The 24,575-nt window shown below is 42.1% G+C and overlaps 2 protein-coding genes across 8 annotated transcripts in view; both read right to left on the reverse strand.

The window, feature by feature from the left end:
• The window catches only part of KANSL1L (KAT8 regulatory NSL complex subunit 1 like), a 67,684-nt gene extending 61,561 nt beyond the window's left edge, over positions 1-6,123 (reverse strand). For 2 of the 7 annotated variants that reach the window (XM_069782023.1, XM_069782020.1), the window contains exons 1-2: positions 5,175-5,678; positions 1,807-2,010 (exon numbers count right to left, since the gene is read on the reverse strand). Coding sequence is in view for 1 of the 7 variants with exons in the window: in XM_069782026.1 (XP_069638127.1) it covers positions 2,727-2,902 (176 nt within the window). In the remaining 6 variants the exon portion in view is untranslated. Of the gene's footprint in view, positions 1-1,806; positions 2,011-2,726; positions 3,349-5,174; positions 5,679-6,009 lie in introns of those variants that run through there. The other 5 variants (XM_069782022.1, XM_069782019.1, XM_069782025.1 and 2 more) reach the window with 3 other exon arrangements.
• Positions 6,124-6,629: 506 nt separating this feature from the next.
• On the reverse strand, positions 6,630-24,372 carry ACADL (acyl-CoA dehydrogenase long chain). Its single transcript, XM_069782002.1, has 11 exons — positions 23,741-24,372; positions 21,420-21,581; positions 18,921-19,058; positions 18,306-18,470; positions 17,283-17,349; positions 15,840-16,004; positions 15,075-15,176; positions 13,712-13,825; positions 11,420-11,547; positions 9,203-9,289; positions 6,630-7,350 (listed from the first exon to the last, which is right to left on the reverse strand). Exons 1-11 carry the CDS (start codon positions 23,812-23,814, stop codon positions 7,257-7,259), a joined length of 1,296 nt encoding a protein of 431 aa, XP_069638103.1. The 5' UTR covers positions 23,815-24,372; the 3' UTR covers positions 6,630-7,256.
• Between the last annotated feature and the right edge of the window lie 203 nt (positions 24,373-24,575).

Genomic DNA, 24,575 nt, shown 5'->3' on the forward strand with positions numbered 1-24,575 from the left:
CTTTGATAACAATTTGAGTAAAGACAAACAGTTTTCCTTTACAAATCCTCTTGCCTGTGGCTTGCCATAGCTTAGATGAAGGGTTCCCAAACTTTTGGATCAAAAGACAACCTTCACCACTTCTTGTCAGCAGCTATGCTGCCATGTCATACTGTATGTATTCCACAACCTACAGAGCAGGAATCACTGCCTTACACTGTACTTTCAGCTTTGTTTAGGAGATGGTTAAATAAACCAAATGAAAGATTTAATTGAACATGGCCTGCGGAAGCCTGAAAGATAAGCTACTGTTGGTTCTTCATTAAGAAGCCAGAGACAAAACCAGAAACAATAAAAGAGTAATAACAAAAGTGAGCGTAGCACAGTAATTCCACAGTAAATTCTCTGTTTAACTGGTGTACTAGTTAAGCAGCATTTCCATTGCCCTCCTTTTAATGTCTTCAGTTTCTTTGATCTCCACAGCAACTGCCTAGCTCAGCAATTTTCAGTGTGCAGATCCCATAAGGGGTCAATGATTCTGAGGCTGCCACGTATGGGTCTTAAGAAAAGCAAACTCCCTGTCTGAAGCTTTAGCTTGTTTATAACTACAGGTTTTATGCTGAAGCTGCAAATATTAAAGGGAGATGTGGAAACCTAAGGAGCTGAGAAGTACCAGTCTGTATACTTTCTCCTTAACCCTCAACCATGAGGTTTTCATCTCTGTACATTACCTACCCAGCATCACAGGGACCAGGTTTGGTGGTCCTAATGCTAATCCTAAACAATACTATTAAAATCTCCAGGATTTTAACCTTTATCAACGAGCCAGTAACTTCAGACTATGGAGGAATTCAGCACAAAGTCCTCCCCAGTGGACAGCCGTTCAATAAGAGCCCCATTACTAGGATCGGACAGGGAATGCACTGATGAGAACTGGAGCCCCAAATCACAATGGCTCTGGTGACTTGGCAATGCTCTCAGCACCTGGCTGACTCGTGGCTTTGTCTTTCCACTCTTGTAAGAGCTAGCAGGCTTTTACAATCCTAAATCCAAAGGAGGATGGATTCAGACACCTATGCCTCCCCACCTCTCAGCGTACGGCAAATAACTGTAGTAAGTCAAGGTGATTTAGAACAACTAAAACGTAAGAAGGAGAGAATTGAAGCCCACACTTTCTCTGAGGGGTTACTATGAACTCAAGGCAGTCCCCATGGTAGATCTGTCCCTTGGGGAACTCCAAGAAGCTCTTTGAAGAAAGCTGTCAGACTGATACCTACATAGTATCTACATACACTGAGCAATGAGTTTATAACTGTTCCAACTTTACCATCTACCTTCCTTAGCCCACGTGGTTTAACAGTCATAGACTGCTACTGCTGAAAGACAGGAAACATCCACACACAGTAGAGCTGCTGCTCAAGCAAACAAGTTTGGAAATATGTACCTCCTTCATACCTATATGAAGATGGATGCTATTCAAAAAACCAGCAGCACAAAATTTTCATAGTGCTGTGTTTTAACTTGATCATATTTCCTCAAATACTACAGACACTTCTGATACAGTTTCAAATTTCCTAAATTGCAATGAATACCAATAGCATATTATTTTAAGGGTTTTTTGAGTTTGGGGGACTTTTCCCCCCCCTCCTTTAGGGGAAAGAGGGGAAGAAATCAAAGTACCCTCAAATTGAACCACAAACATCAAACTAGAGCATGACAAACCACTAACTAATTAGGAGTTCCTGACAGAAGATGCTTAATTACAATATAGCTAAAAAAATAAATAAAATGCTTTTGAAGAGAGAAATTGCTCAATTAAGCCCTTACCCAGCAACTTGCAAACTTCTGCCCTGAAGACAGTCATGTGAGACACTTCAGGTGTGTGCCTCATTTCAGTGACATCAAAAAGACTTAATAAAAGCTGGCACTGTCCCAGTCTCCAGTCCTTGGCATTTCTCCAAGGAGTTCGCACACGCACGCACACGCACACACACACAGAGTCATTGGTATATGAGCAAAACAAAGTATCAGCTGCAAAAAAATTAAAAACAAGTTTTAGTACAAGTGCTTGGCTCAATGAGAACTGTAAAATTTTCATTCTGACACATTTTATTTAATTTTGGCAGGAAGTAGCAAAAATAATTTCACTCCACCCTTATTGGAAGTGAGTTTCCAGAGCCAAACCTATTATCTTCAGGGGGCAAGGAGGGGGGAAGTGCAGAGGGAGGGAAGACAAGTACCACAACATGGTATTCAGGAAGAGTCTGTATTTTCATTCTGAGAAAAGTTTTTTTGTCATAGGTAAGCCATTTCAAGGATTTTTTCCATCATGTACTACTTGAGGTTTCAAAACCAGAACAGCTGAAATGCTACTAAACTGGCAAACAGTTTGCTTTTCATCTGCTGAATATGCACTCCACTTGAAAGACTAAAAAGTATTTTAAAAAGAAAAGCTGACGTAAAATAAGTACCGGGGAAGGGAACAAACAAGTACCAGACACGCACAGTACATCAACTGATGTTTAAAGTGACTTTATGCCTATCCTCCCCTAATGCCTTAATTACCCAGGAGGATATAGCTGAGAAATGCAGTTTACCACAGGCCTAGCACTCCCCGGACTCGCACCCTGCTCCCTTCTCTCACCACAGCTACGGGTCCCTAACCCACCAGTGACCCCTGCTACCTCTGCTTATTTCTTAGTCCTTATTCGACATTTCTGCATTATACCCTTCTCCACCAGGCTTACCTCAATGGAATTTGTCTAAATCCTGAAACTAGTGTCTTCATGTTGGTAATCAGCAGCACCCTATTGAAATAAACACAACAAAACACAACCACAAACCTGCCTGCACACAGGGTGGCATTCCCTTCCCAGATTTTGTTTATAGTCTTTTCACTTCTTGAGTGTTCCCTCCCTTGCATAACACTATCACTTTTGTTACACAACACTGCAGACAATGTTTTGGGGGATTCTTGCTTGGGGGGTGGATTGCTTTGTATTTTAGTGGGTTTTTTGTTTGTGATCTTCTCCTTTTCAATGACAATAAAACTCCATTTGCATGAGGGTTTGTAAGGCTCATGTACCAGCCTTCTCTCCTTGTAAATTCAGTCATCTTTTGTCATCCCAAACACCTGAAACTTTCTTGTTAATAACGAGATTCCTGGAGACCAGGAGAAGATTTTTACATTTACAATTTTTTTTTGCTTTCAAATTCAGGGGCCTATAAATAACATTTTAAATTAATACAGCTGTTTCTGGTTTATTCATAGATTAACAGTGTTTCAGATAAGCAAACTTCCAATGTTTACTCCTTCTCTAGAAGGCATTTCAAAAGCAAAGCAAAGTCACCGGCAGCAGACAGCACCTGGTGAAACACCCAAAATTAAGCTCAGCAAGAAACAAAAAAGCTCAACAGAAATACTGTATTTCAAACTGACAAATGCTGCTTTAAGGCCTCTTAAAGAAAACCTGCAGGAGAGATGGCAGCTACATGAGCAAGGTTGATCTGCCTACAACACAACTGCCAAAACCTGGTTTCCTACAGCTTTGTGTTGTTTGCCCCATCATCCCTAGCTCCTCTTGGACAGCCTTCCTGATAATCGCTGGACAAAAATAAAGCGGTGCTCTGGCAGACAGGCACTACCTTGGCACTGCCTTAGCTGTGCTGCCGGGACTGAGAGCCACCATCAAGCTGAGTGTGCAGGAGCTGACTTTGGCCAGCTTCTCCAAGCCTTGCCTGGTGGGAGGCATCCACTGGGGTATACTTTACCTACCTCTCCCAATTTTCACAAAACTTACAGGATCATAATAATTTCTAAGAATAGAGAGAGAACAGCTCAATAGCATAATTTGCATTTTCTCACAGAATAGTTTGCAGCAATGACTGCAAAAGAGATATTGGTCCCACTGGGTATGTCCTGGTTAGGCATATGAAAGAAAAAGGAAAGAAGTACATATTTAATACACCTGGGACTAGCCTTTTAAGAAAAAAAAATCATCTCGGTAGGCAGCTTTTGTTTTCAGTTCAAAAGCAGCCCAGTGACTCATGTCAAGTATTTAAGCATTTTAGTATTTTGTTCTATTAATAGACTGGAAAAAAAAACCCCAAACAGGATTATGCGGGGAGTCTCAGCTTTCAGCAGCACTCACTGTGCAGGCAGTACTATATAGCTAAAACTGCAAACTCCAGTGTTTTGCACTCCCCAGAAGATATAAGCACAAATTCCTCCTCTTTGGAAAAAAAAAAACACCACCAACACATGCACACCTAAAAAGGATCTCTCTTTGAACAGTAAAAGAACTCAATTTAAGACAGACCACCCAAACAGTTTTAATCATAAAAAACATCAAAAAGGACATACTTCAAGTTGAACTCATTAGTATTCATTTATGATAAAATCCATGACTCATTAAAATCTCTGAACAGGGTTGTTTTTATCCTTGTTCATAACTGCTTCTGAACAGAGAATCATATATTATTTCCAAGTTTAATACCATGCCATCGACTAATTCCTGTTCAGTCTATAATATATTTGTAACGTAACATGTGAAGTCATCTTTAACATACGCTAAACACTTTCTGTAGTACGTGACAGGTGCCTCTGTAAGTAGGTTATAAATATGTCTCTAATATAAATATCTGTAATACTTTTAGATCCATTGTAAGGTTCATATCAATATTTCAGTTATCCTTTTGAATTTCAGTCTTTGAAGAGAGGGCCATAAAAAATGGCGTTAAACAAGACACATTCAGCTCTTAGACACTAATTAAGATGACTGGAATTTAAACTCCCCAAAACATTTACAGGGTTTCACAATGTGGACCAATAAAGGAGACTCCTAAGGCACACAGACCAACTTTCTGAGTTGCTACACCTACTAGCATTATAACCATGCTTTATCCAGTTTGATTTTTAGTATTTCCTTTTTATTAAATTAAGCAGAAAACAAAAAGGAAATATTTACCCTTTGACAAAAAGCAGGCTTTAATAATTTGGTCATTTGATTTTCATTTTTTTCTTAAATTGCTTACTTTGCTCCTCATTGCTGAGGAGTACCAGTAACTCAGTTACTGCTACATTTTATTTTGGGAAATGCTTCAGCATTTTGCAGCCAGGGAGCTGATGCACAAAGTGGATTAAAAGACTTGCTCAAGACCACACGGGAAATCTCAACGAAGGCTGAGGGACACACCTCGATCTGAGCTGCTGTCCAGAGCTTTGCTGTCTACTTTATCTAAAGTACTCAGGTTTATGAGTAAGTGGTCTGTAGTCTGGGAAGCCAGCTTGGTCAGGGTCACTCGAAGGCAAAGGAATCTGTGGCAATCTGTTCAGCTTGATTATCAGAGGCAAGTTTTAACTCAGGAATTAAAAAAAAATAAATAATAAAGTCACACATGAAAATGCAAGCTAAACCTTTCCACCCATTTACTGACCCAAACATGAAAAATAAAATGAAAAGCACAAGGCAGTACAGCACCAGGTACCTACTCCACCGCCCTGCTCGGAAGCTAGCGATACCAGGCACCCCGCGCCCGCGGATCGCCCGGCGCCCCCGGGCAAGTCGGGGCACGGCCAGCCTGGCAGCACCGCGGCCAGAAGCCAGGGCCGGGCAGGCAGAAAGCGGCGCTCACAGGGTCGGGGGTGGGGCGGGGCGAAGAACGTGAGAACCCCTGCGGGAGCTACGCAGGGACCCGGTGGAAGCGGGTGGCGCGGCCCGCCGGCTCCCGCCCCACGCGCCCGGGTCCCGCCCCAGCCTCAGCTCCCCCAGCCCCGCCCCGCGCCCAGACCGTTAGCCCCCGCCCCGCCCCCACCCCGGAGGGGGAGGGGGATGTCTCCTCGCGCATGCGCGCCAGCGCTCGGCGGCGCCACTGCCGCTCCCATCGCGGGAACCAACCGCCGCCCGGCCCCGGTTTCTCCCCCACCCTCCCCACCCCCCTCAGCGCGACGCTCCGCGTTGGCGCGCAGCGGTGGCCGGCCGGCGGCCTCGCCGCCCGTCCCCGACTGCCCCGCGAAGACCCCGCGCTTGCCTCCGCCCGCCGGCTTCTCCACAGCGGCGCTGCCGCCTCCAGCCCGCGCGGCGCAGCGCCCGGCGCGGCTCCCACTGCTGCTGTTGAAGACTCCGCGCCCAGCTAAAGCGCAGCTCGGCGGGCGGGGCGGGGCCTCCCCGCGCAGGGGGAGGGGGCCGCGCCGTTCAGGGGAGGAGCGCGGCCAATCCGCCGCGCCCGGGGGCGGGGCTCGGCGCGGGGCAGGCCGCCCTCCATTGGCGGGGCGCCGGACGCGGGGACGTCCCTCCTGCTGCGCGCGCCGCCGCGCGGCGGGAGGGGGGCGGTGGCGCGCGGAGCGGTATTCGCTTTCCCGGTCAGGGCGGTGAGGGAGGTGGGGGTAGTGGCGAGCGCCCCGAGCAGCACTGCTCCCTGCTTCAGGGGAGGTGAAGATATAACCCCCGCTATGCATAAGTAATTAAAAAGAAACCCCCCAAATAATTTTTTAGCATTTTTATTGGGGATAACAACTTGGAAATACTTTAAAATATTCACCAGCATCACCTTCCTTTTCTCAAAACTCCCCCTCAAAGCCCTGAGGTGACTATGGGCACAGAGGAAGTGTCCCGGTTCTCCCTCAGGCTTTGAAGTAATGCAGACAGCCATGAGATTGCATAGAAATCCTTTATTATATTTTATGTGGAGAAAGTAATTAAAATAAGGCATTCTGGATTACAGGTAAACATAGCGGTCAGTCATACATTCATTCCCTCCCCCTACAGCTGGTGGCTGCTGTGCAGTAACCACGTGTGCATATAGGAACAGCAGCCAAAGTTTCATGTTCTACTTCACCACAGTGATACTTCTCAAGGGGAAATACAAATTCACACTTATATTAACATTTAACTTTTGTTTATTTGTTAAGAACATGGCTTCTCTGGAGAAGAGGTTGATTCTGAAAAGTGAGGGTTAGATTCAATATAATGGCATCAAGTCTGAAAGACTGAGCTACCCATAATGTTCCAGACACAAAATCACCTTTCACTACCAGAACTTTTGGAACCCAGAGAACTACTCTGTGTTGTCCAAAGATATTTAAAGTGAAAGTTCATTAAATATTAGATATCCTGCATACGAGTGCACTGTTACTAACACTTTTTTTTTTTAGTGTCACTTCCTTGAAAGAATACAATACACCACATTCATTTTACTTACATTCTGATGTCTGATTTTATGCCATATATTGACACAAAAGGATTCTAGAAGACTCTCCAAAGTAGTAAGCATCTGCCCTACTTGTCATTGACAATGTCTCTAGCAATAAGTTCTTTCATTATTTCATTGGTACCACCATAGATTGGCTGAACACGGGCATCCACAAAAGCTCTGAGGGAAAAAAAAAACAAAACAAGGAAAAATTAAAAATAACTCCTCAGAGTGGACATACAATCAAAAGAAAAAGATGTCAAGTTTTATCTTTGAAGACCCCTCTTTTCAAACTATGCTATTCCCATTTTTAAAGAGGTTCACATTTTCAAAGAGGTTTCGACTACCTAAAATATTTCATCTTTCCAAGGTACTGTGCCAAACTAGGAATTTGGTCAGTATCTCTTCCCTGGTTTTTTGTTTGCATTGTAAAGTCTCCGATATCTCCCCTAATTAAACAAAAATAAAACAAAGCTCTATAAAACCAGACTTCTACCAGGTTTTGCCTGCCAGTTCTTGTTCCCTCCTTTCCTCATGTCACCTGAGCATTAACTCAACCCTGGACACCAAAGCCCCCATTCACCCACCACACACATCCTGCAGAACAGCAAGCCTCCATGAACTGCAAGACCCAGGAGCCTCACTGTTGTGAAAAAACAACTCCTGCAGAGCCAAATTGATAGTTATCGTGGAAATTTGCTCTAATGTCCTGGCCTGTCTGATCCTGTCAAGAGGACTGCTAATGGTGCTGTCAGTTATTTCTTTGAGGTGGGACTCAAAACACCTCGGAGGAAAAGAAAGTGCCAACTAGTTTCACATCAGCGGGCTACAGCCTTCTACTGACACCAGTTCCAGCTCCATTTGGGCCAGCAGCTGAAAAGCTGCATGTAGCCAAACCATTTACATCCTCATGCTGGAACCGGCCCCAGTACATGCACCGCTGGTGACAGCACACAGGACGATGACAGTGTGCTTTTCCATCTTAATTCTGCTTCATTATACAGAGAGCAGCCCAGGAGCAATGCGGCATTCTCTGGAAACACACATGTTGCTGAACCACGGGGATAATAAAACCCTGTATGGACAACTACTGCACACATAGATAAGTAGGGGTTGGAGGACACCCTGAACAGGGCTTGCTGGCCTTCCTATTTAGTAAGATAGGGTGCAGAACACTCACAAATTACACTCATTAAAAATGTGCAGGAAAAAGTTATTTTAAAGCAACATTTCATATTCTTAATGTATTTAGAATAAAAAAAACCCTAAACCTACTCAGTTAAAAAAATTAGTTTATCTGCTTATGACAACTGCATAGCAGTCCTGTTTTGGCTGTTTCTACTACCAGATCACCCTCTTTTTTTTTTTTTTTTTTTTAATAAATAAAAACAGCACCCAAAAAACTCTTCTTAGTGTGTCAAATGGCATGTACACAAAAGGAAGCACATCTTCACAGATAATACACAAAGAAATATATAAAAGAACTCCATAAATGTCCCTAAATTCATAAAGTAAGCAAAAAATCACGAATGGCAAATTCCTCTTTCTACATATAAATCTCTTAGCTTTTTCATTTAAAAAGGTGTAAAAAAGGTGAATGTAGCCAGCCATGTGCTTGATTAGGCAATTTGTTATTTCGTGGTATTACACAAGATTTAGACTGACCAATATGTTTTCCTTCCTTCACACGTATGCATTTAATTTCAGATAGAACATACAAACTAGCTCCCCTCATTTTTATTTTTTTCCATTGCTTCTCTGTTTTTCAATTAACATTTTCTTCCAGAAAAGCAACTTCTGTTTTGTGAAAGAACAGATAATAACTGCTCAGCAGCTTATGAATTATTTGGAGAATCAAAACAAAGCCTTCCTGCAGACATCTGTACAGTAGATTGCCTTTCAACAACCACGATGAGAAAAGGAACAGTAAATCAACACTAACACAAAACAACTAACAAGTAGACCTAAAGAAGAGCCTCATTTCACTTTGCTGGTAATCTTTCGTCATTCAAGTCTGAAATGTTACACTTACTTTGCTATTGGATACTCCCACATGTACCCCCATCCTCCGTGCAGTTGCACACACTGAGTAGCTATGTTGTTTTGGAGATCAGAAGACCTTAAGTGGCCGAAAATAAATTTGTTTTTAGAAGGATGTTATGCTGTGAAACATTACTAGAGATACAGATAAGTTAGCACGACAAGAATATAACCAAACTTTTTACTCTATATAACTGCTATTAAATGCTGGCCATTAAAATACTTTACATTCTGAGAGACTTTTTTCTTCCTTCATGATTGGTAAGAAATAAATACTGTTCAATTTAATATATTAAAGATTTGTTTTCCTTATGGAAGAGCTTTTGGAGAAGGAAAGCTTTCAAAACAGGCAAGCTTGTTTACCTTTCTCACAGGCCAAGAGATTTCTTTTGTAAAGCAGGTTGATATAGTCTCTTTTCATACCAAATCCCTCAGCTTTGTCAAAAATTAACAGCATCGCAGGCTTCCCCGCCACTAGCAACATGCCAGAATGTTCTTTGAGTATAACCATCACCTGGGGATAATTTATTTTCCTCAGTAGATTTTACAGTTTTCAATTCTAAAAAAAAATACTGTAATTCTTAAACAGGATTGCTCGCTGCAAAATATGGATTTAACTGCAAAATAAGATTTTAACTGCACTCGAAGTTCAAGCTAAAGTTAAAAAAAAGACACGAAAAAAACCCAACACTTTCTAAGCATACAACTTTCAGAGTGGCAACAGAAGTAAAGAAAATGACAATTCAAGCCAATTGCTTCTCATGGAAAAATGTAAGAGTCCTTTTCTCCAAACCACCCCCCATCCAGCTAAATCCTTAGAGCGTATTATACCAATGTTAAGTCTGCAGCAGTGAGGCACTGCAACTGTCTCTCCTAAATACATTTTCAAATTAATTTAGGTATATAATACAACCTGCCACCATGAAATAAAACCTACAGACCTTTCATCAGATATTAGAAAAGAGATACACAAACTATGTTTTAAAATCCTTCAAAGCTCTAACTCAAGTCATTGACTATTACAAAAGGTTTGAAGCAAAATTAACTGGAGTTGGTGTCCTGAAATATTAGGGAATAAAGCAATTCTACATTCAAGCATTTTCTAGACCATATAAGATAGTTTTATGGAAGGGAGTCACAGGGACTCCGCTAGAGAAAGGGGAAATCTATAACAAATTGCGACGCTAAACAGTTGGGAGGGTGGGGGAGTTTCAAATGCTTTACTTCCTCAACAACTTTCCCAACACAAGTCTACATATCTGAGCTGGCACTAGTTGTTTCCTCCTCCTCAAATGCCTCTCAATTCCTCTGCTTATGTACCTGGTACTTCTAGGTAATCAGTGCCAGGAATAGCATGCAATCAAAATCCTTCCTCTCATAAATATTCTCTCTGGATTCCCTTAGCATTCTCTACTCATTTCCTCTATATTTATTTTTAAAAGTCTAGAATCTAAACCTATGCATCTTCCATAAAATTATTTGTTCATGTCTGATGTGCTTTTTTGTCCCATCCTTGCAAGCAAAATAAAACTATACAAATTCATGTGCTACTCACTATCTTAAAATGTTTCTATTTATCCAGCTTTCTCTGGTTAAACCTAAGTTGACAGATAGATAACACCACCAAGCCCAGGGAGAGAGAGGAGGAGTTCTGGCCAATAAAGGAAAGCACTGTTTAGTCTCAGTTACAGCAATAGCTGTAGCCAACTATTTCTTCCCAAAACCAGAGAGCTTCAAAAACTGGCTGGGCAAAACAGCTATTGCTAAGTAACATTAACTGAAAAGTATCGTACGAGCTTCAAATAAACCCGTGCTTTTAAATTAAAAAAACACCAAACACAACAAAATCAAAAAAACACCCAACAACAATTTGCTACAGTAAAATGTAAATGTTTGTCTAAATGCCAATGAAGTACTCACTTTTACTTGATGCTAAAGCTGAGTCCTGATCTTGTTATTAATGGAAGCCTATTTTAAAAGCTATTGTTTTGAAATTGATCTGTTTAACCAACACTGGTTTTCAATGTAACTTGGATTTTTGTTGACTACATGACTAAAGTTAAAGCTAGAGGTCTCTATTAGAAATTGACAATGTTATTATTAATCAGACAGTAATTTTATCTTTTCGTTAGATCTGAACAGTGTTTTTATCATTAGACTCCTGTCAAGATCATGCAAGTAACACTTCCAAATTACTTTAACCACATACCAATACTTTGCCATAGAAGCTGTGGAGGAGTCCAGACGTTTATCTGCATGCAGCTGCAAACAGTTGTCCATAAATGCTCGGCCCACGCAAATCTGCGTTTTCATTTCTGCCAACTTGTGCTGTACCGTCTTATTTTGGAAGTGGATAGAGGAGGCAGAGGAAAGAAAGAGCAGAAGTAGTACAGTTTTAAAGTGATATTTGAAGTAGGAAATGGAGCATTTCCTAAGAGGATTTCTGTTAGAAATCACCATTTCAAACAACTTTGGCTCTGTACACCAAAAGACAGCTTACTTTCCATACAATTATGTCTTTACCAATCTTATTAGAGAAAAGTACTGCCCTTTACTTCTCAAGACCAACTCAAAACATGACCTTAAGAGAAAAACCCCAAGAGCCTGGAAACAAATTCCTAGAGAGCACAGAGTAGGAGGCACTGGGTGCTCTGTCACCTTCAGCTCCCTCTTGTGGGGGAATGTCCTTTCACTCTGTAGAGCCACTAACTTCCCCAATTAATAACATTTCATCATCTATTGAATGCTTTTTCTATGCATTCAGTCCTTCAGAGTTTAAGTCACATGCAAAGAGACACAAGCAAAATGAAAGGAAATTTTAGACTAACTATCAGAAGGTTTTTCAACACTGAGCTCTGCCACATTGGAAAGGAGTTTTGATGTAAAAGAGGTAAAAATCCTTCGCTAAGATTATGTAAAACCAGACCAAGCAAGCATTCAACCATCTTCTTGTAAATCTGGTAGGGAGGGGATAAAAACACCACCCAGTAACAAAAGTTTTTTCTAATCTCACAGTTCTAAAATTGTATATATAAAAAAATCTTCTTGCTTCCCTTGACAATAAATACAATGGACCAGTCTACTATTACAAAGAAAAGATTTGATTTCAAACACTGTCCTGTAGCATGACTAAACAAATTAAGCAAGCCAGAGCTCTAATTGAAAGGATTTTTGATTATGTGCACATTCTAGCCATCAGCAACAAAAAGGAAACTGAAAAGGTATGCACAAATGGATTATTTTGGCAAAAATAATATACTTCATGAAGTTTATTGGCCGCCTGGTGGTCGACAGTGGGCTAGCCTAAAAAAGGAGCAGATTATTTTGGATGCCTCTGCACAGTGAACTACTACAATTACGAAGCATCCCCTACCTACATTAAAAAAAAAAAGGTGAAATACATTTCTTTTGTGTTAAAGCTGCACGCTGCACACACTAAATTCCATCTGGAATTATAGATTTTTGAATGTTAACTTTAAAAACAGATGAAGATCATAATTTCCTGAAAGATACTTAGCATTCCAGCCCCTAAAGGGCCCAATTCTGCTGCTATTCACAAATAAAGATTTGATTTTGACAAAGGAAGTCTCAGGACTTGGATTATTTAATTATTTCAAAAATATTAAAAAAAAAAAAAAGGATGTCAACATCCTCTAACCCATATGAGTCACTTCTATCCTATAAACCAAACATGCAGGAGCTTGGTCTGCTTCAGCCCTAACAGCTAATGTGGTTTTTAGGAAAATTGTAACATCACAATACTGCGGAAAGCAACATCTGTTTTATGACTGCAACTAAAGAGCGTAGGCATAAATGTCTCAAAACACAATTAGCTACCACTGTCAGGAGCAAGGTATGCTCACAGAGAATGACCCAACTGTTTTATATGCAGTCACTTAAATACCCAGCTAGCTGAGGAATCTCATTACAATACCCATAAAGCTGAATACAAACACCCCTGCAGGCATTCAGGCAGCAAGGTCACTGCCTGGGAACCCCCACCAGCATCAGCCTCAAAGTTCATTTTTCTGCAATGCATTACGTGCAGAGGAACGCAATACCTGCAAGTGCACCAAGCTCTTCTGCAGTCTGTAGGATTCCAGGCAGATACAGAAATATATGCAGGTGTGACAGACCCTGTGATTAGGGCCTCCAACAGTAAAATGCAAGGCTAAGAGCAGCAAGGTAATTTTTCTTCAGCAGCAGCAAAAAGCCAGTATAGTTTCTACCTGCATATTTCACTTCCAAAAGCAGCACTGCTGGGAGGTATCTAACTGAATCATACATTAAGGCTTTTGTGATGTTGGGTTTTTGAATTTTTTTTGTTTTTCAAAAATGAACAATGGGCATGGAGGTTAAAAACAGCCACAGTCCAACAGTGAAACCTGTGCAAATAGTCCTTTGAAAACAGGTCAGTGATTTTCATTTGCTATTTCACATACACAGATGTAAAGCAAATGCACACTGGAATCTGTATGCAAATCTCTCAGTTCAAACTCACCTGCAAGTGTGCAATTGTCTTCCCAAAAGCTCTTCTTTGCTTCACATAATTCCTTGTTTCTTCAAACATGAATTCACAACTGGCAAGAGCCATATCAGCAATTAGCAGTCTTTCCTTTCAAAACACAAGTTACAGAATCCAGTTGAATTAGTTATATATTTCTCCACATCAGATGCACAATTGGGACACAGATGTTCATTATTGTTCATTAAGGGAGGGGGGGCAGAAGTCACACTAAGTATTAAACCAGACACACTGCATTACTGAAATTAATGAGTGGGACAAATGCCTTGCTGCCTGAAGCTCACTTTTAAGTCTTCTCCGGTGTAATGTTCTATCACAGCAATGCCTCAAAAAATAGCTATAAATCAACCACAAGACTCTTACTGACTGAAAAATTCACATCGAATTCTATTTCAGTTATTGGTTTTCACTGCTCAGTTTAAACAACAACTGTATTTAACAATTTCAATAGGACACCTCTAGAAAAAACAAAACCTACAAAAAACCTGGTTGTTTTTTCCTTCCTCATAACATGTTGAAAAACAGAAACTAAGAACAGAACAGTTACTTCTAGCACCACTGAAATCATCCAACACATCACGTTGAACCTGTTCACGAGTACTTCTTTAAACCAGTCAAAAATTTCCTTTGATCAGGTTTCATATTTACTCACAGTAAAAAATTAAATAAACATGATCCCTACCAGATGAGGCAAATACAAAGTCATAGTTTTGATAAAGCACATTCACATTTTGAAAAACCACATTGCCTTTTTGTCCTCGCAAATAATACCAAAACTTCATAAACTAAGTCATAAACTGTTATTTCCACTAGCAAGGTATTTTGGCAACTGAACAATTTCTTTACTTTGCTATATGGACAAAGAAAGAGTTCCTTATATCTTTAATATGCTCCTACTGGTAGAAGAGCTAGAACAACAGTGCTTGCTTGTTTCTTTAAAGAGAATGCCAAATGCATCAGAGACTTCCAAGCTATATTTAATTTATGAAGCGAAGTGGTTCCATGCTAGAAGTATACAAACAAACCTGTGGTATGTTCTTCTAAATACACTACCCTCAGGTTCTTCGATAGCTGGGCTGTTGATTAAGAGATCTGGCTTTGAGCTGGTGGGATATCAACATTTTTACCAATACCTAAAGAATTGCACTTTTAGCACTAGGAACTGTGTACTTCAGATAAAAAGCAGCAATACCAACACAATGTTGCCTACACACCCTGATTCTGAGCCCAACCTGGCTCCCCACGATACATAATCTTCAAGACTAAGGCAGATTCTTGCAATGACAAAAATTGTCTCTGTATTCTTCCCACAGACAGCAAACACTCACGTTCCTCTTACCTGAGGGAGCTCTGCCATCAGATAATAGAAGCCTTTGTTCTCTTTTCCAAGCAAGGCACTGGCTGGCAACCGCACATCTTCAAAAAACAGCTCTGCTGTGTCCTAAGAGGATTTTAAATGCAACAGTTTATAGCTTGACGTTCTGATCTCTTCATTCCACTTCTTTTGCTCCATTTTTTTCTTGGTATTGTACACTTTAACTTGAAATCATAGAATCATTTAGGTTGGAAGGGTCCTCCAGAGGTCATCTAATTTTATCTCCTACTCAAAGCAGCTCCAGCAAAGCAAGCAGCTGAGGGCCTTGTCCAGTTATGCTTCCCAAAGATGAAGGCTCCATGACCTCTCTGGGCCCCTGCTCCAGTATCTGATCACTTTTATGGTGAATTTTTTTTTCTTGATACCTACTTAGAATTTTCCTTAATGTAACTTGTGCCCCTTGCCACTATCCCTTCATTGTGCCCCTCTAAGAAGGATCAGGCTCCACCACCTCTACAGCCAACCGTTAACTACCTAAGACACCAGTAAGATCCTGTCCTTTCAGGCTTCTTCAGAGTGAACAAATCCAGCTTCCACAGCCTCTCCTTGCACATCACATGCTTCAGACTTCCATAGGCAAACTCAGCATACATATTCTACATATGTATCATTTGTGCTCTAAAGCCTAAGAACTAGAATAGCACCACAGTTCCGTTTTACATTTCTTAAGCTAAAGCTAGGCATTAAATGGTCCAAGTCTATTATGTGTTAGGGGTTGTATGAACTCACTTGAGCTTTCAGGCCAATCTTGTTCAGTTTGCGTCCTTTGATGAAACCTTTGGTTCCATTTTGCACCAGAAAAAGGCTGATCCCATGAGCAGGAGATCGGGCTTCCCGGTTTGTAACTGCAACCACGATCACGACATCGCTCATCCAACCATTTGTGATAAATACCTGTAAAAAATGCAAGTTGGAATAAATCAATGAGCTAGGTGGATAAAAGTTAGAAGAGATCATCAAGCAGCAGAAAGAAAAACTGCATCAATACTTTCATAGGTGAAATGAAAGGCAAGGTGTCCAGAAGAATTTTAAGCTTTAAGCTGTCTGAATTAAGTGTTTTGAAACAAGGTCTATTAAAGCAGGAACTAGTTTTTGAAGTATTGTGTGGGTCAGAAGTGTGAAGTTAAAGAACATATATATCTGTTTCTTTTGTCTGTCCCATGATAAAGAAGGAATATGGTATCAAATGTAGGTACTAAATGGAACACAAGAGGTTCTCTTCTCTAGAAATTAAATTAGCAAGGTATAACATGCAAAACTATCAATGGCATCTTGTCACAACTGCTTACAATAATCCTGTAGAATGGCTCATGAACCTGCCAAAGTGATCCATCTTAACTCCAGCAATAGAAATGAGCTATCTGTCCTGCTTGGCTTCAACTGTGCAGCATGAGCAAGTATCCTTTTGAACACCTGTATGTACATACTTGCTTGCACATATTCTCACCACTTGAAGTTCTGCTAAGGCTGGAAGTCTCTATCAGTACCATGTTATCAGCAGGAGTACAAAAGAAGGGGGGAAGGAAGAAGATTAAGACATTTCATAGCTTTAAAAAAAAACCCCATTGAACCCACACTTTCATTTGAACACTATTTCTGCCTTCTTGGTTTTTATTTCGGCAATAAAAGGTCAATGCTGCCAGCTTTACAATGGCTTGACAACACACACAGAGCATCTGATGCAGTTTGTTTTTTTTCTTGTAACATGACCAGCAGCTCCTGAATAAGGATTCCACAGCTTGCATTGTGGCAACACAACTTTTTCATCAGGCCACAGAAGATTTCACAGTGGTAGTATATATATTTTGTTGTTCAACCTCGGTACTAAAAACCAGCCCTGGTCCTGCTTATACTATGCAGGCTTTGGGGATTTTCCCCTTTTCTTCTTTAAGGGGAAATAGGCCTTTGGATAGGGTGATTTAAAAGCTATGAAAAGAAGCTACTCAGGTCCTTCCATAAATTGGTCCATAAACTGCCAGCAACAGATATATAAAAAAGAAATACAACAGTCCTATTAAAAAAGTAACTGGGAAAAAAACACCACACAACATAACCCACAGAAAAAACAAAGGTGAAAGGACTGGAGGGAGATACTAACAGTGGTGTATATCCTTCAGTGTCTAAATACATTCAGTTCCCAAGTCTATGAGCGGTATATGTCTGTTCACTTACCTTACTCCCATTAAGAATCCAGTCACTTCCATCCTTTTTCGCATATGTTCGTATCCCCTGCAAGTCACTAAAATGAAATTCATAAGGTCCTTCAAGAAACCATTCCAGAAGCTGCAATTTGTATCTTGAATTCTACCCAGTATAAAGCAAGGTAGGTATTTATACTGTCCAGGCACCAGCTCAGTGAAAATACATACGAGGATAGTGAAACACTGTGAAATAGCTTAGAGTGCAACACAGAAACCCTAAGCATGCTGTGGAAAGGGATGATAAATCTATGCAATTGTACAAGAGCATGAAGTCCCATTTTAACATATCTGCTTGTGGAAGGTGGTGTAATACAAGCACTGACACCAACAGGTCAGCATCCCCTTATGCCAATATGCCTTAGATGACAAACACCAGACAAAACCACACCCTCCAAGCAGGCTCAACTCTGATGAGGAGGCTCTTTAACAAGCCACTGGCAACATCTACCATTTGTAGAATCATGGTACCAACAGGTTTTGCTGTTCACCTGCCCCTCTCTGTTTTGAAGCTGGCCAGATCAGGTGTGTCTGCTCCAAACATGTGCTGTCTGCCCTTCAATAATTAAGGGCAAGGAGGGACATTTCTGCTTGAAATGATTCAGAGGAAAGAAAATAAGGTGTTCTGTTCCACAACAAAAGCTAGTAGTCAAGCCCTCTTTATCAAGGTATGGAATTTTCTCCTGACTACATTTCAGATTAAAAGTACGTTCACATGGCAAGCAAGTTAGTGACTATAAACACAAATACAAAGCATATTTGCCCACAGTGGGACAATACTGAAATGGATTCTGAGCAAGTATCTTGAAATAACAAAGCTATAATAAAGTAATCTATAAGTAACAGTTGGTTTTGAGGTTGGTTTTATCCTAATCTAGGATACTGTCTAGCCACTAAGATAACCACATAACCAGGAGGGTCAGGAATTTTTTTCATGGAGAACATTACATGCTGTTTACTAATTTAAGACCATTGTTTTAGTATTTATTTAGCTTACCTGCCAGCCCCAGGTTCTGTCATGGCAATAGCTCCAATACACTTGCCTGCAACCATTTCAGGAATAAAGTGTTTAATCTGTTCTTCAGAGCCATAGTTTGCAATGTAGGGCATGACTATATCTGAATGAAGGCTGAATCCTGGACCAGTACAGTTAACATACATCCTTGGGGAGAAGGGAAAAAAGAAAAAAAGTTCAAACAGAAGTACTACAAAGATTTAAACATTGAAATTTACACAGTTACAATAGACCCAACAATGAAGAAAGGCCCACCACGCAAAAGTCTCAGACATAATCTAAGTTTATGGCACTTGTACTGTTATTTATAGAATGTACTTTCACAGCCAAATGAGTGTATAACCTACCAGACTAACTATGATGCTTCCCCCAGCCACAGAGTCCTAACAGCAGAGCACAATGACATTTGTTACCTAAACAATCATCTGGAATACTTAAAACAGGAGGGATTTACATACGTCTAAACTATCATTTCCATGAGAAAGATAACACCATTTTCTGTGAGCAAACATATTCCACAATGAGGACATCTTATGGAAAAACATACAGTCTCCTGACAATATCACTGAAATTCTTCCTGAAGCATCTAATACTTACTGCTCCTCCCAGACCACAGCTGAAGAGAGAATATCCGCTCCAATGCCCCCATGTTTTTCAGCAATAGCAACACCCAGCAAACCCTGTTGTCCAGCCTTTTCCCAGAGCTCCCTGCTCACCTGGCCATCCTTCTCCCATCTGCAAAATGAATACAAGAGCAGAGTCATACATTAAATCCCCCATGCACTACTGTTTATTTGACGTGGCTGCTGCTTCACACTAGCGCACCTGCAGCCAGGTTTCACTGCATAGGAAGAGACTTTCAGTCTCCCCAACACACAATGTGTGGGGTACATAGACAACTGTATTTCCAGGCTAAGAAGCAGTGGCTTAATAACAGGTTTTCTATTCTTCAAGTCCACAGATGCTACTGGCATTACAGGGACACCAACTGTGTAACAAGTTAAACTCCTCCTTCCAACATATAACCTGACATCTCTTTAAGCCTCATTATGAAGGGCAGTCCTGCCTATTGGTCTGAGTACCAGACTGGTATTTAGGAGATTTAGGCACAACCATCTCGATAATTACAAGCAGGTCTTTATCTTCCTGACATTCCATTTTCCCCACATACAAAATGAGTATAACACATCAGTATCTTTTGTGAAAGCTTTCAACTCTACCAATGAGAACTTCTTTATAAGTACCAAGTGTTAACACATTAGTCACTTTTATATAAAAACTGGTCCCTGTGCACTTAACTACAAGTCAGTACTGTATCTTGGTAAATTACTGCTTTAAGATGGTTTTGGGTTTGTAAATAGATAGTTGAGGCTTATCTTCTGACAGTTTGCAAACTTTAACACCAGAGTAATTACTTATTCTTGAAAAAATAGTGCCTTTTTATGGAGTTTGCCAACTCAGTAGAAAGCTGGATGGCCATTAAGGGCCCAGCTTTATTTTTTTTTTGAAGTCTCTCTTTTTTTAAAAACCACAATTTTAAAATTATATTGTAGACCAATTGTATCAGAGACACTCCTCTGACACACCTGTGTGCAGCCTAGCTATACCATAACACTTTATCCACAGTTAATCAAGTATCTTATCCTACATATTTAAGCCTATTCCCAGAGCTTTTGCTCCTCACTGAAAATCTTAAAAAAGTCTCTCTTGTGACCATCTATGCTTTCCCCCACACACACTCTCAGGGCCATTCCTGTCTCTACTTCACCCATCACCAAACCTTCTCAACAATAATCCACAACCGCATTCACTGATGCCATATTTGTCTCTTCACATCAGCCCAGCCAATTAATATACTACTCCTGAAGCCTCCTTGTTTACTTGAAAGGTGCAAGAACAGAATGGTCCATAGGTCGCTGAAGTGATGCAAGAACACAAGTCCAACTTGTTCCAGTCTATCTAGAAAATTGTTGTGTCAGCAAGCTAGCAAACAGGTTCTTCAGTAACCTCAAGCAGAGCCAGCACCTGTTCACAAACCTGCACTAGAAGTCAATTCTAACAGAAGATGAGGGAAAACATCTGGTTTTGTGGACAGAATATGATTGTACAGTGGAAGAGCACGCTACTTTGAGGTCATGGTTTGAGGATGAAAAAAACAGTTGGCAACAACCCTGACATAAGCTGTTTCCATTGCTTTTCTGCTGTTCATTTCTGCCCCAGAGCCACAACACCCCACCTACTCAACTGTGCCATCTAAACTGTTTGTGGATACACACTGTGAGCTGCATCACAGAAACTCATCTAGCAGCGTGATTTAAGAATAAAAGCCCTTCACTACCCCCTGGTGTTTTCACAAGAATGTTTTTCAGGTAAAGTAAAAATTGCCTAAGACACTACTGCAGCTTAACACTTTCTGTTCAAAACCTTGTTCCAAGTTCATTTATTTTCTTTCCCCAACTATAACGTGATTGGATATAGCTACAATAAGGGTGAAAACCACCCTCCAGCTCTAGTTCAATGCAAGTATGACACATCTACTCTGTGCAGAAGACCACACTTGTTTCCACAGCAGCAAAAAAGATAGAAATTTAAAGGAAGATATTTTGTCCAAGTTTCTTGGTAATATATAATCCAGCTTACCATCCTACATGTACTGTATTTACAAAATCTACTGCAATGTAACCTAGACATAATGTCAATGCCTTTTTGGATGACAGCAGTACAGTAGCATGGGAAGTGAATTTCCTCCCTAATTCCACCCCCAAGACATCAGTGTCAGAGTTAATACCTACAAGCAGGGATACTTTCACTGCAACTCTGCAAACTGCATTTGTCTGCTCAGAGGCCTAAGACAAGGATGCCAGATTGCCTACACTGGAGCTCAAAGAACACAGTGAATTTTGATTATGTGTGATTTTTTTTTCGCATATGATTTTCATAGGCAGGTTTGTCTTAATTGAGTAAACTTGACATAGAAAGCTTGTAAGTGAAAATATCCTATTTATCCTATCAGATTAAGAGTAACACCCTAAAAAGCATTTTGGGGGAAAAGTGCGCATTATTTGGCAAACCAGAATGTTTTAAGAGCTATCTTACTCTGTGTGAAAAGGCAGCACTTCTTCCTGAAAGAACTTCCTGGCACTCTCCCTGAAGATATCATGATCTGATGAGAAGATCCTCCGAGTGCCTATATCAGTCAAACTTTTAGCCGAAGATGGTTCTGGGCGCTTTGTGCCATGCTGTTCAGTTTGCAGAGGACTACAAAAGACAAGTGAAAGCATCTGTTAGGACACAGGCACCCCTATTTACATAACTCTTTTAAAAGACAGGAAACACCTGTGTTGTTAAACATAACAAGTCTAGCACACTGTTAGCTCCAAAGTATACCCACGATAAATATGAAGACCTAAAATACACTGTACTTCACCAGGCTGTGAAAGGAGGTGAAGCAAGACTGGTTTTCCTTAGCGCTTCAAATAAATTAAAAACAATAATAATACCTGCATCGGTAAGGAGGATAAAGTTTCTGTTCATTAGAGATGCTAAAAATCATCACTGCCTTCTCCCCCTGCCACAAAACCTCCAAAATGCAGTTCAGCTCAATTTAAACTGAGGGGTTAACTTTTTGAACAAGTAAACTTTTTTGTGGGTTTTGTGCATTCTGTACATGCCCCCAAAAGTCCCAAATTTGCAAATCTATGACACCAAAAATTCACACACTCAAAATAAAAGCAAGTACAGCATAGATTTGCATGCTCTGAGGGCTGTATTACACTCTGCGTTATCACATATAACTGCATAGTTCTAACCTTAAAAATACTACTTTCTAATGCCTTCTAACTTTCAGAATTTTTGTGGTACAGGAATCCTCCCAGAACTCTGATAAAAATCTATGTAAAAGTAAAATGCTTCTTTAACAAAAAATAAAAACTGAAACAGTGGTAAATGTCAGTAGTTGAAACCACAAGCAAAGTATAATTACAAAATAATAAGGAAGGGTTTAAAGCTTTTTTAGGGATTTAGAATGTCATGGAGGACACGCTACTTTAGGGCTGAAATGAAAACTCATTTCTTATATTTGTGCATTGGGTTCTTTGACTTGCTTTTATTTTATTGCCACAAAACATCAGAAATTATAAATACAGAGCTGAGCTATATTAAATGGAAAAGGCATTCGCTGTTCCCTTCTCAACTATTTTGTTCATCTCTCCTCAGTTCCTCAGCACAGCACAATAATTGCGTGTAGTCCCACAGAGCTTAGCTGAGCCTGCAATTATTTACTCCATTACTGACACGAAGGTCTTTATTTACTGCCACATGAAGTTACTCACGCTATTCCTGGTGTGAAGGATTAAATGCCCCTGAAACACAGACTCTATTTACTTCTAGTGGTATTTGGAAGAAATGGGCTACTGCAACTTGCTTGTTCAGTATTTTGTACCCTCAAATGCAGGCTTCCCGTATTTGGCACACAGCGACTCTCCCAAAAGCTCCACCTTATTTTTAAAGCTGTTAAAGACGATATTGAGCTTTATTTAAGACCACCCTTAGATTTAATTGCAGCTCACAGCTTACATGCCACATGGGGATGAGGCCAGACTGTCCCTTCATGCCAACCACTGCCCTGGGACACACAACCCATAGGTCTGAGGAGCTGTGAGCAAGCTCCTGCATCTCTGCTTCCCCAAAACCCCACTTCTCCCAAACCCCACTTCCCTGAGCCCAGGCGCCCTACTGCCACGGGCCAGCGGGTGACTGGGGTGCCCAGGCAAGGACGCATCTGGCCCATCACCTGCTGCCACTGTGGGACTCAGTGTCCCCTGAGCACGGGTGGGAAGCAGAGCAAAGGTCAGCCCTGTCACGGGGAAGGTGCGGGGGCTCCCAGACCTGCGGGGCCCAGGGGCCTCGGCAGGCTCGTAGACCTGCGGGGCCCAGGCCGCAGCCCAGGGCACGCAGGGGGCTCCCAGAACCGCCGGGCACCGGCCGCTCACCCAGACGCCAGCTGCCACCTGCGATGGGGGCACAAGCACACACCTATACACACACGCCTATGTATACATATACGCCCGTGCCTATGACCTTCCCGCCACACGCATACAGAGCACACATACATAGCCCTCCAAATACATACAGAAGTACGTACACCCACCGCATATCTATACTTATAGATACGTGCACATATAGCACGTGCGACCCCATGAACACATACACACCCACCCCCACGCAGACGGGCAAATACATACACGCACCCTCCCCCCTTACCCGCACCCTTACGGTGCGCGCCGGCAGAGCCCCCAGACACCGGGTCCCGGCTACCCCCCGCCCTGCACGGCGCACACCCGCCTCCCCACCCGCGCACTCAACGCCCCCCCGCCTTCCGGCGATGCCCACCAACGCCGGCCCTGGGCCCCGCTAACCTGGCCTGGACAGAGAAGGGCCGGGGGCCGACGGCCCTCAACGACCGGCGCAAGCGGAGCAGTCGCGCCGCCATCTTGCGCCGCGGCGGGACGAGGCGGCAGCGGCAGGCGGAGGGTGAGGTGATCCTCACCCCGTCACGGCGGCGCGTTGTAAAGCTCGTGGGTTGGTCATGTTATTATTGTTATTGTCATTTTCTTTCCGGGTCGTTTAGTGGTAGCTTCTCGGTTCCGTCAGCGTTGCTCCTCTCCTCACCCTGTGTAGCGAATGGAAGGATTTCTGCTGCCCAAAGCCCCTCTCGGAACGCGCATCCCTGTAGTCATCCCTGCTCCCGCCTTCCTACAGTTATAAATCCCTTCTATTACATCTGGGCTTACAACAGGATTGCGATGAAACATCTGTATTATTATTTTTCTAATGTAGTTTTAGAATCACGTTACAGAGGAGAGCGGGAGCAAAGGCGGCTCAGGCAGAGCCAGGGAGGGTGAGGTGGCCGACAGGACGAAGCGGATTATGGATTCAGGGGCTGTTTGGGTGATTGCGCTGGGCGTGAGCCGCTCCCAGCTTTGCCGTGGCTCCCTCCTTCCTCTTCGGGGGCATCTCCTCAGGGACGGGGTTGTCACCCCTCCCCGGGTCGGCAGGCTGGCTTTGGGGGGCCTGACGCCCCCAGCCGTGGCAACGAAGCGATGGCGGGGGGGGCGGGGCGGAGAAACCTGAGTTCCCTTCCCCGCAGGGCTGCTCCAGGCGGTGCGGAAGGGGAAGGCAGCGGCGGGCCCGGCAGCGCCTCTCAGAGTCCATTTTGGCGGCAGGACAGGCGGTCGCTGCCGGCCGCTCCCC

The sequence above is a fragment of the Haliaeetus albicilla genome, chromosome 4 (genome assembly GCF_947461875.1).
Source record: "Haliaeetus albicilla chromosome 4, bHalAlb1.1, whole genome shotgun sequence".
NCBI lineage: Eukaryota > Metazoa > Chordata > Aves > Accipitriformes > Accipitridae > Haliaeetus > Haliaeetus albicilla.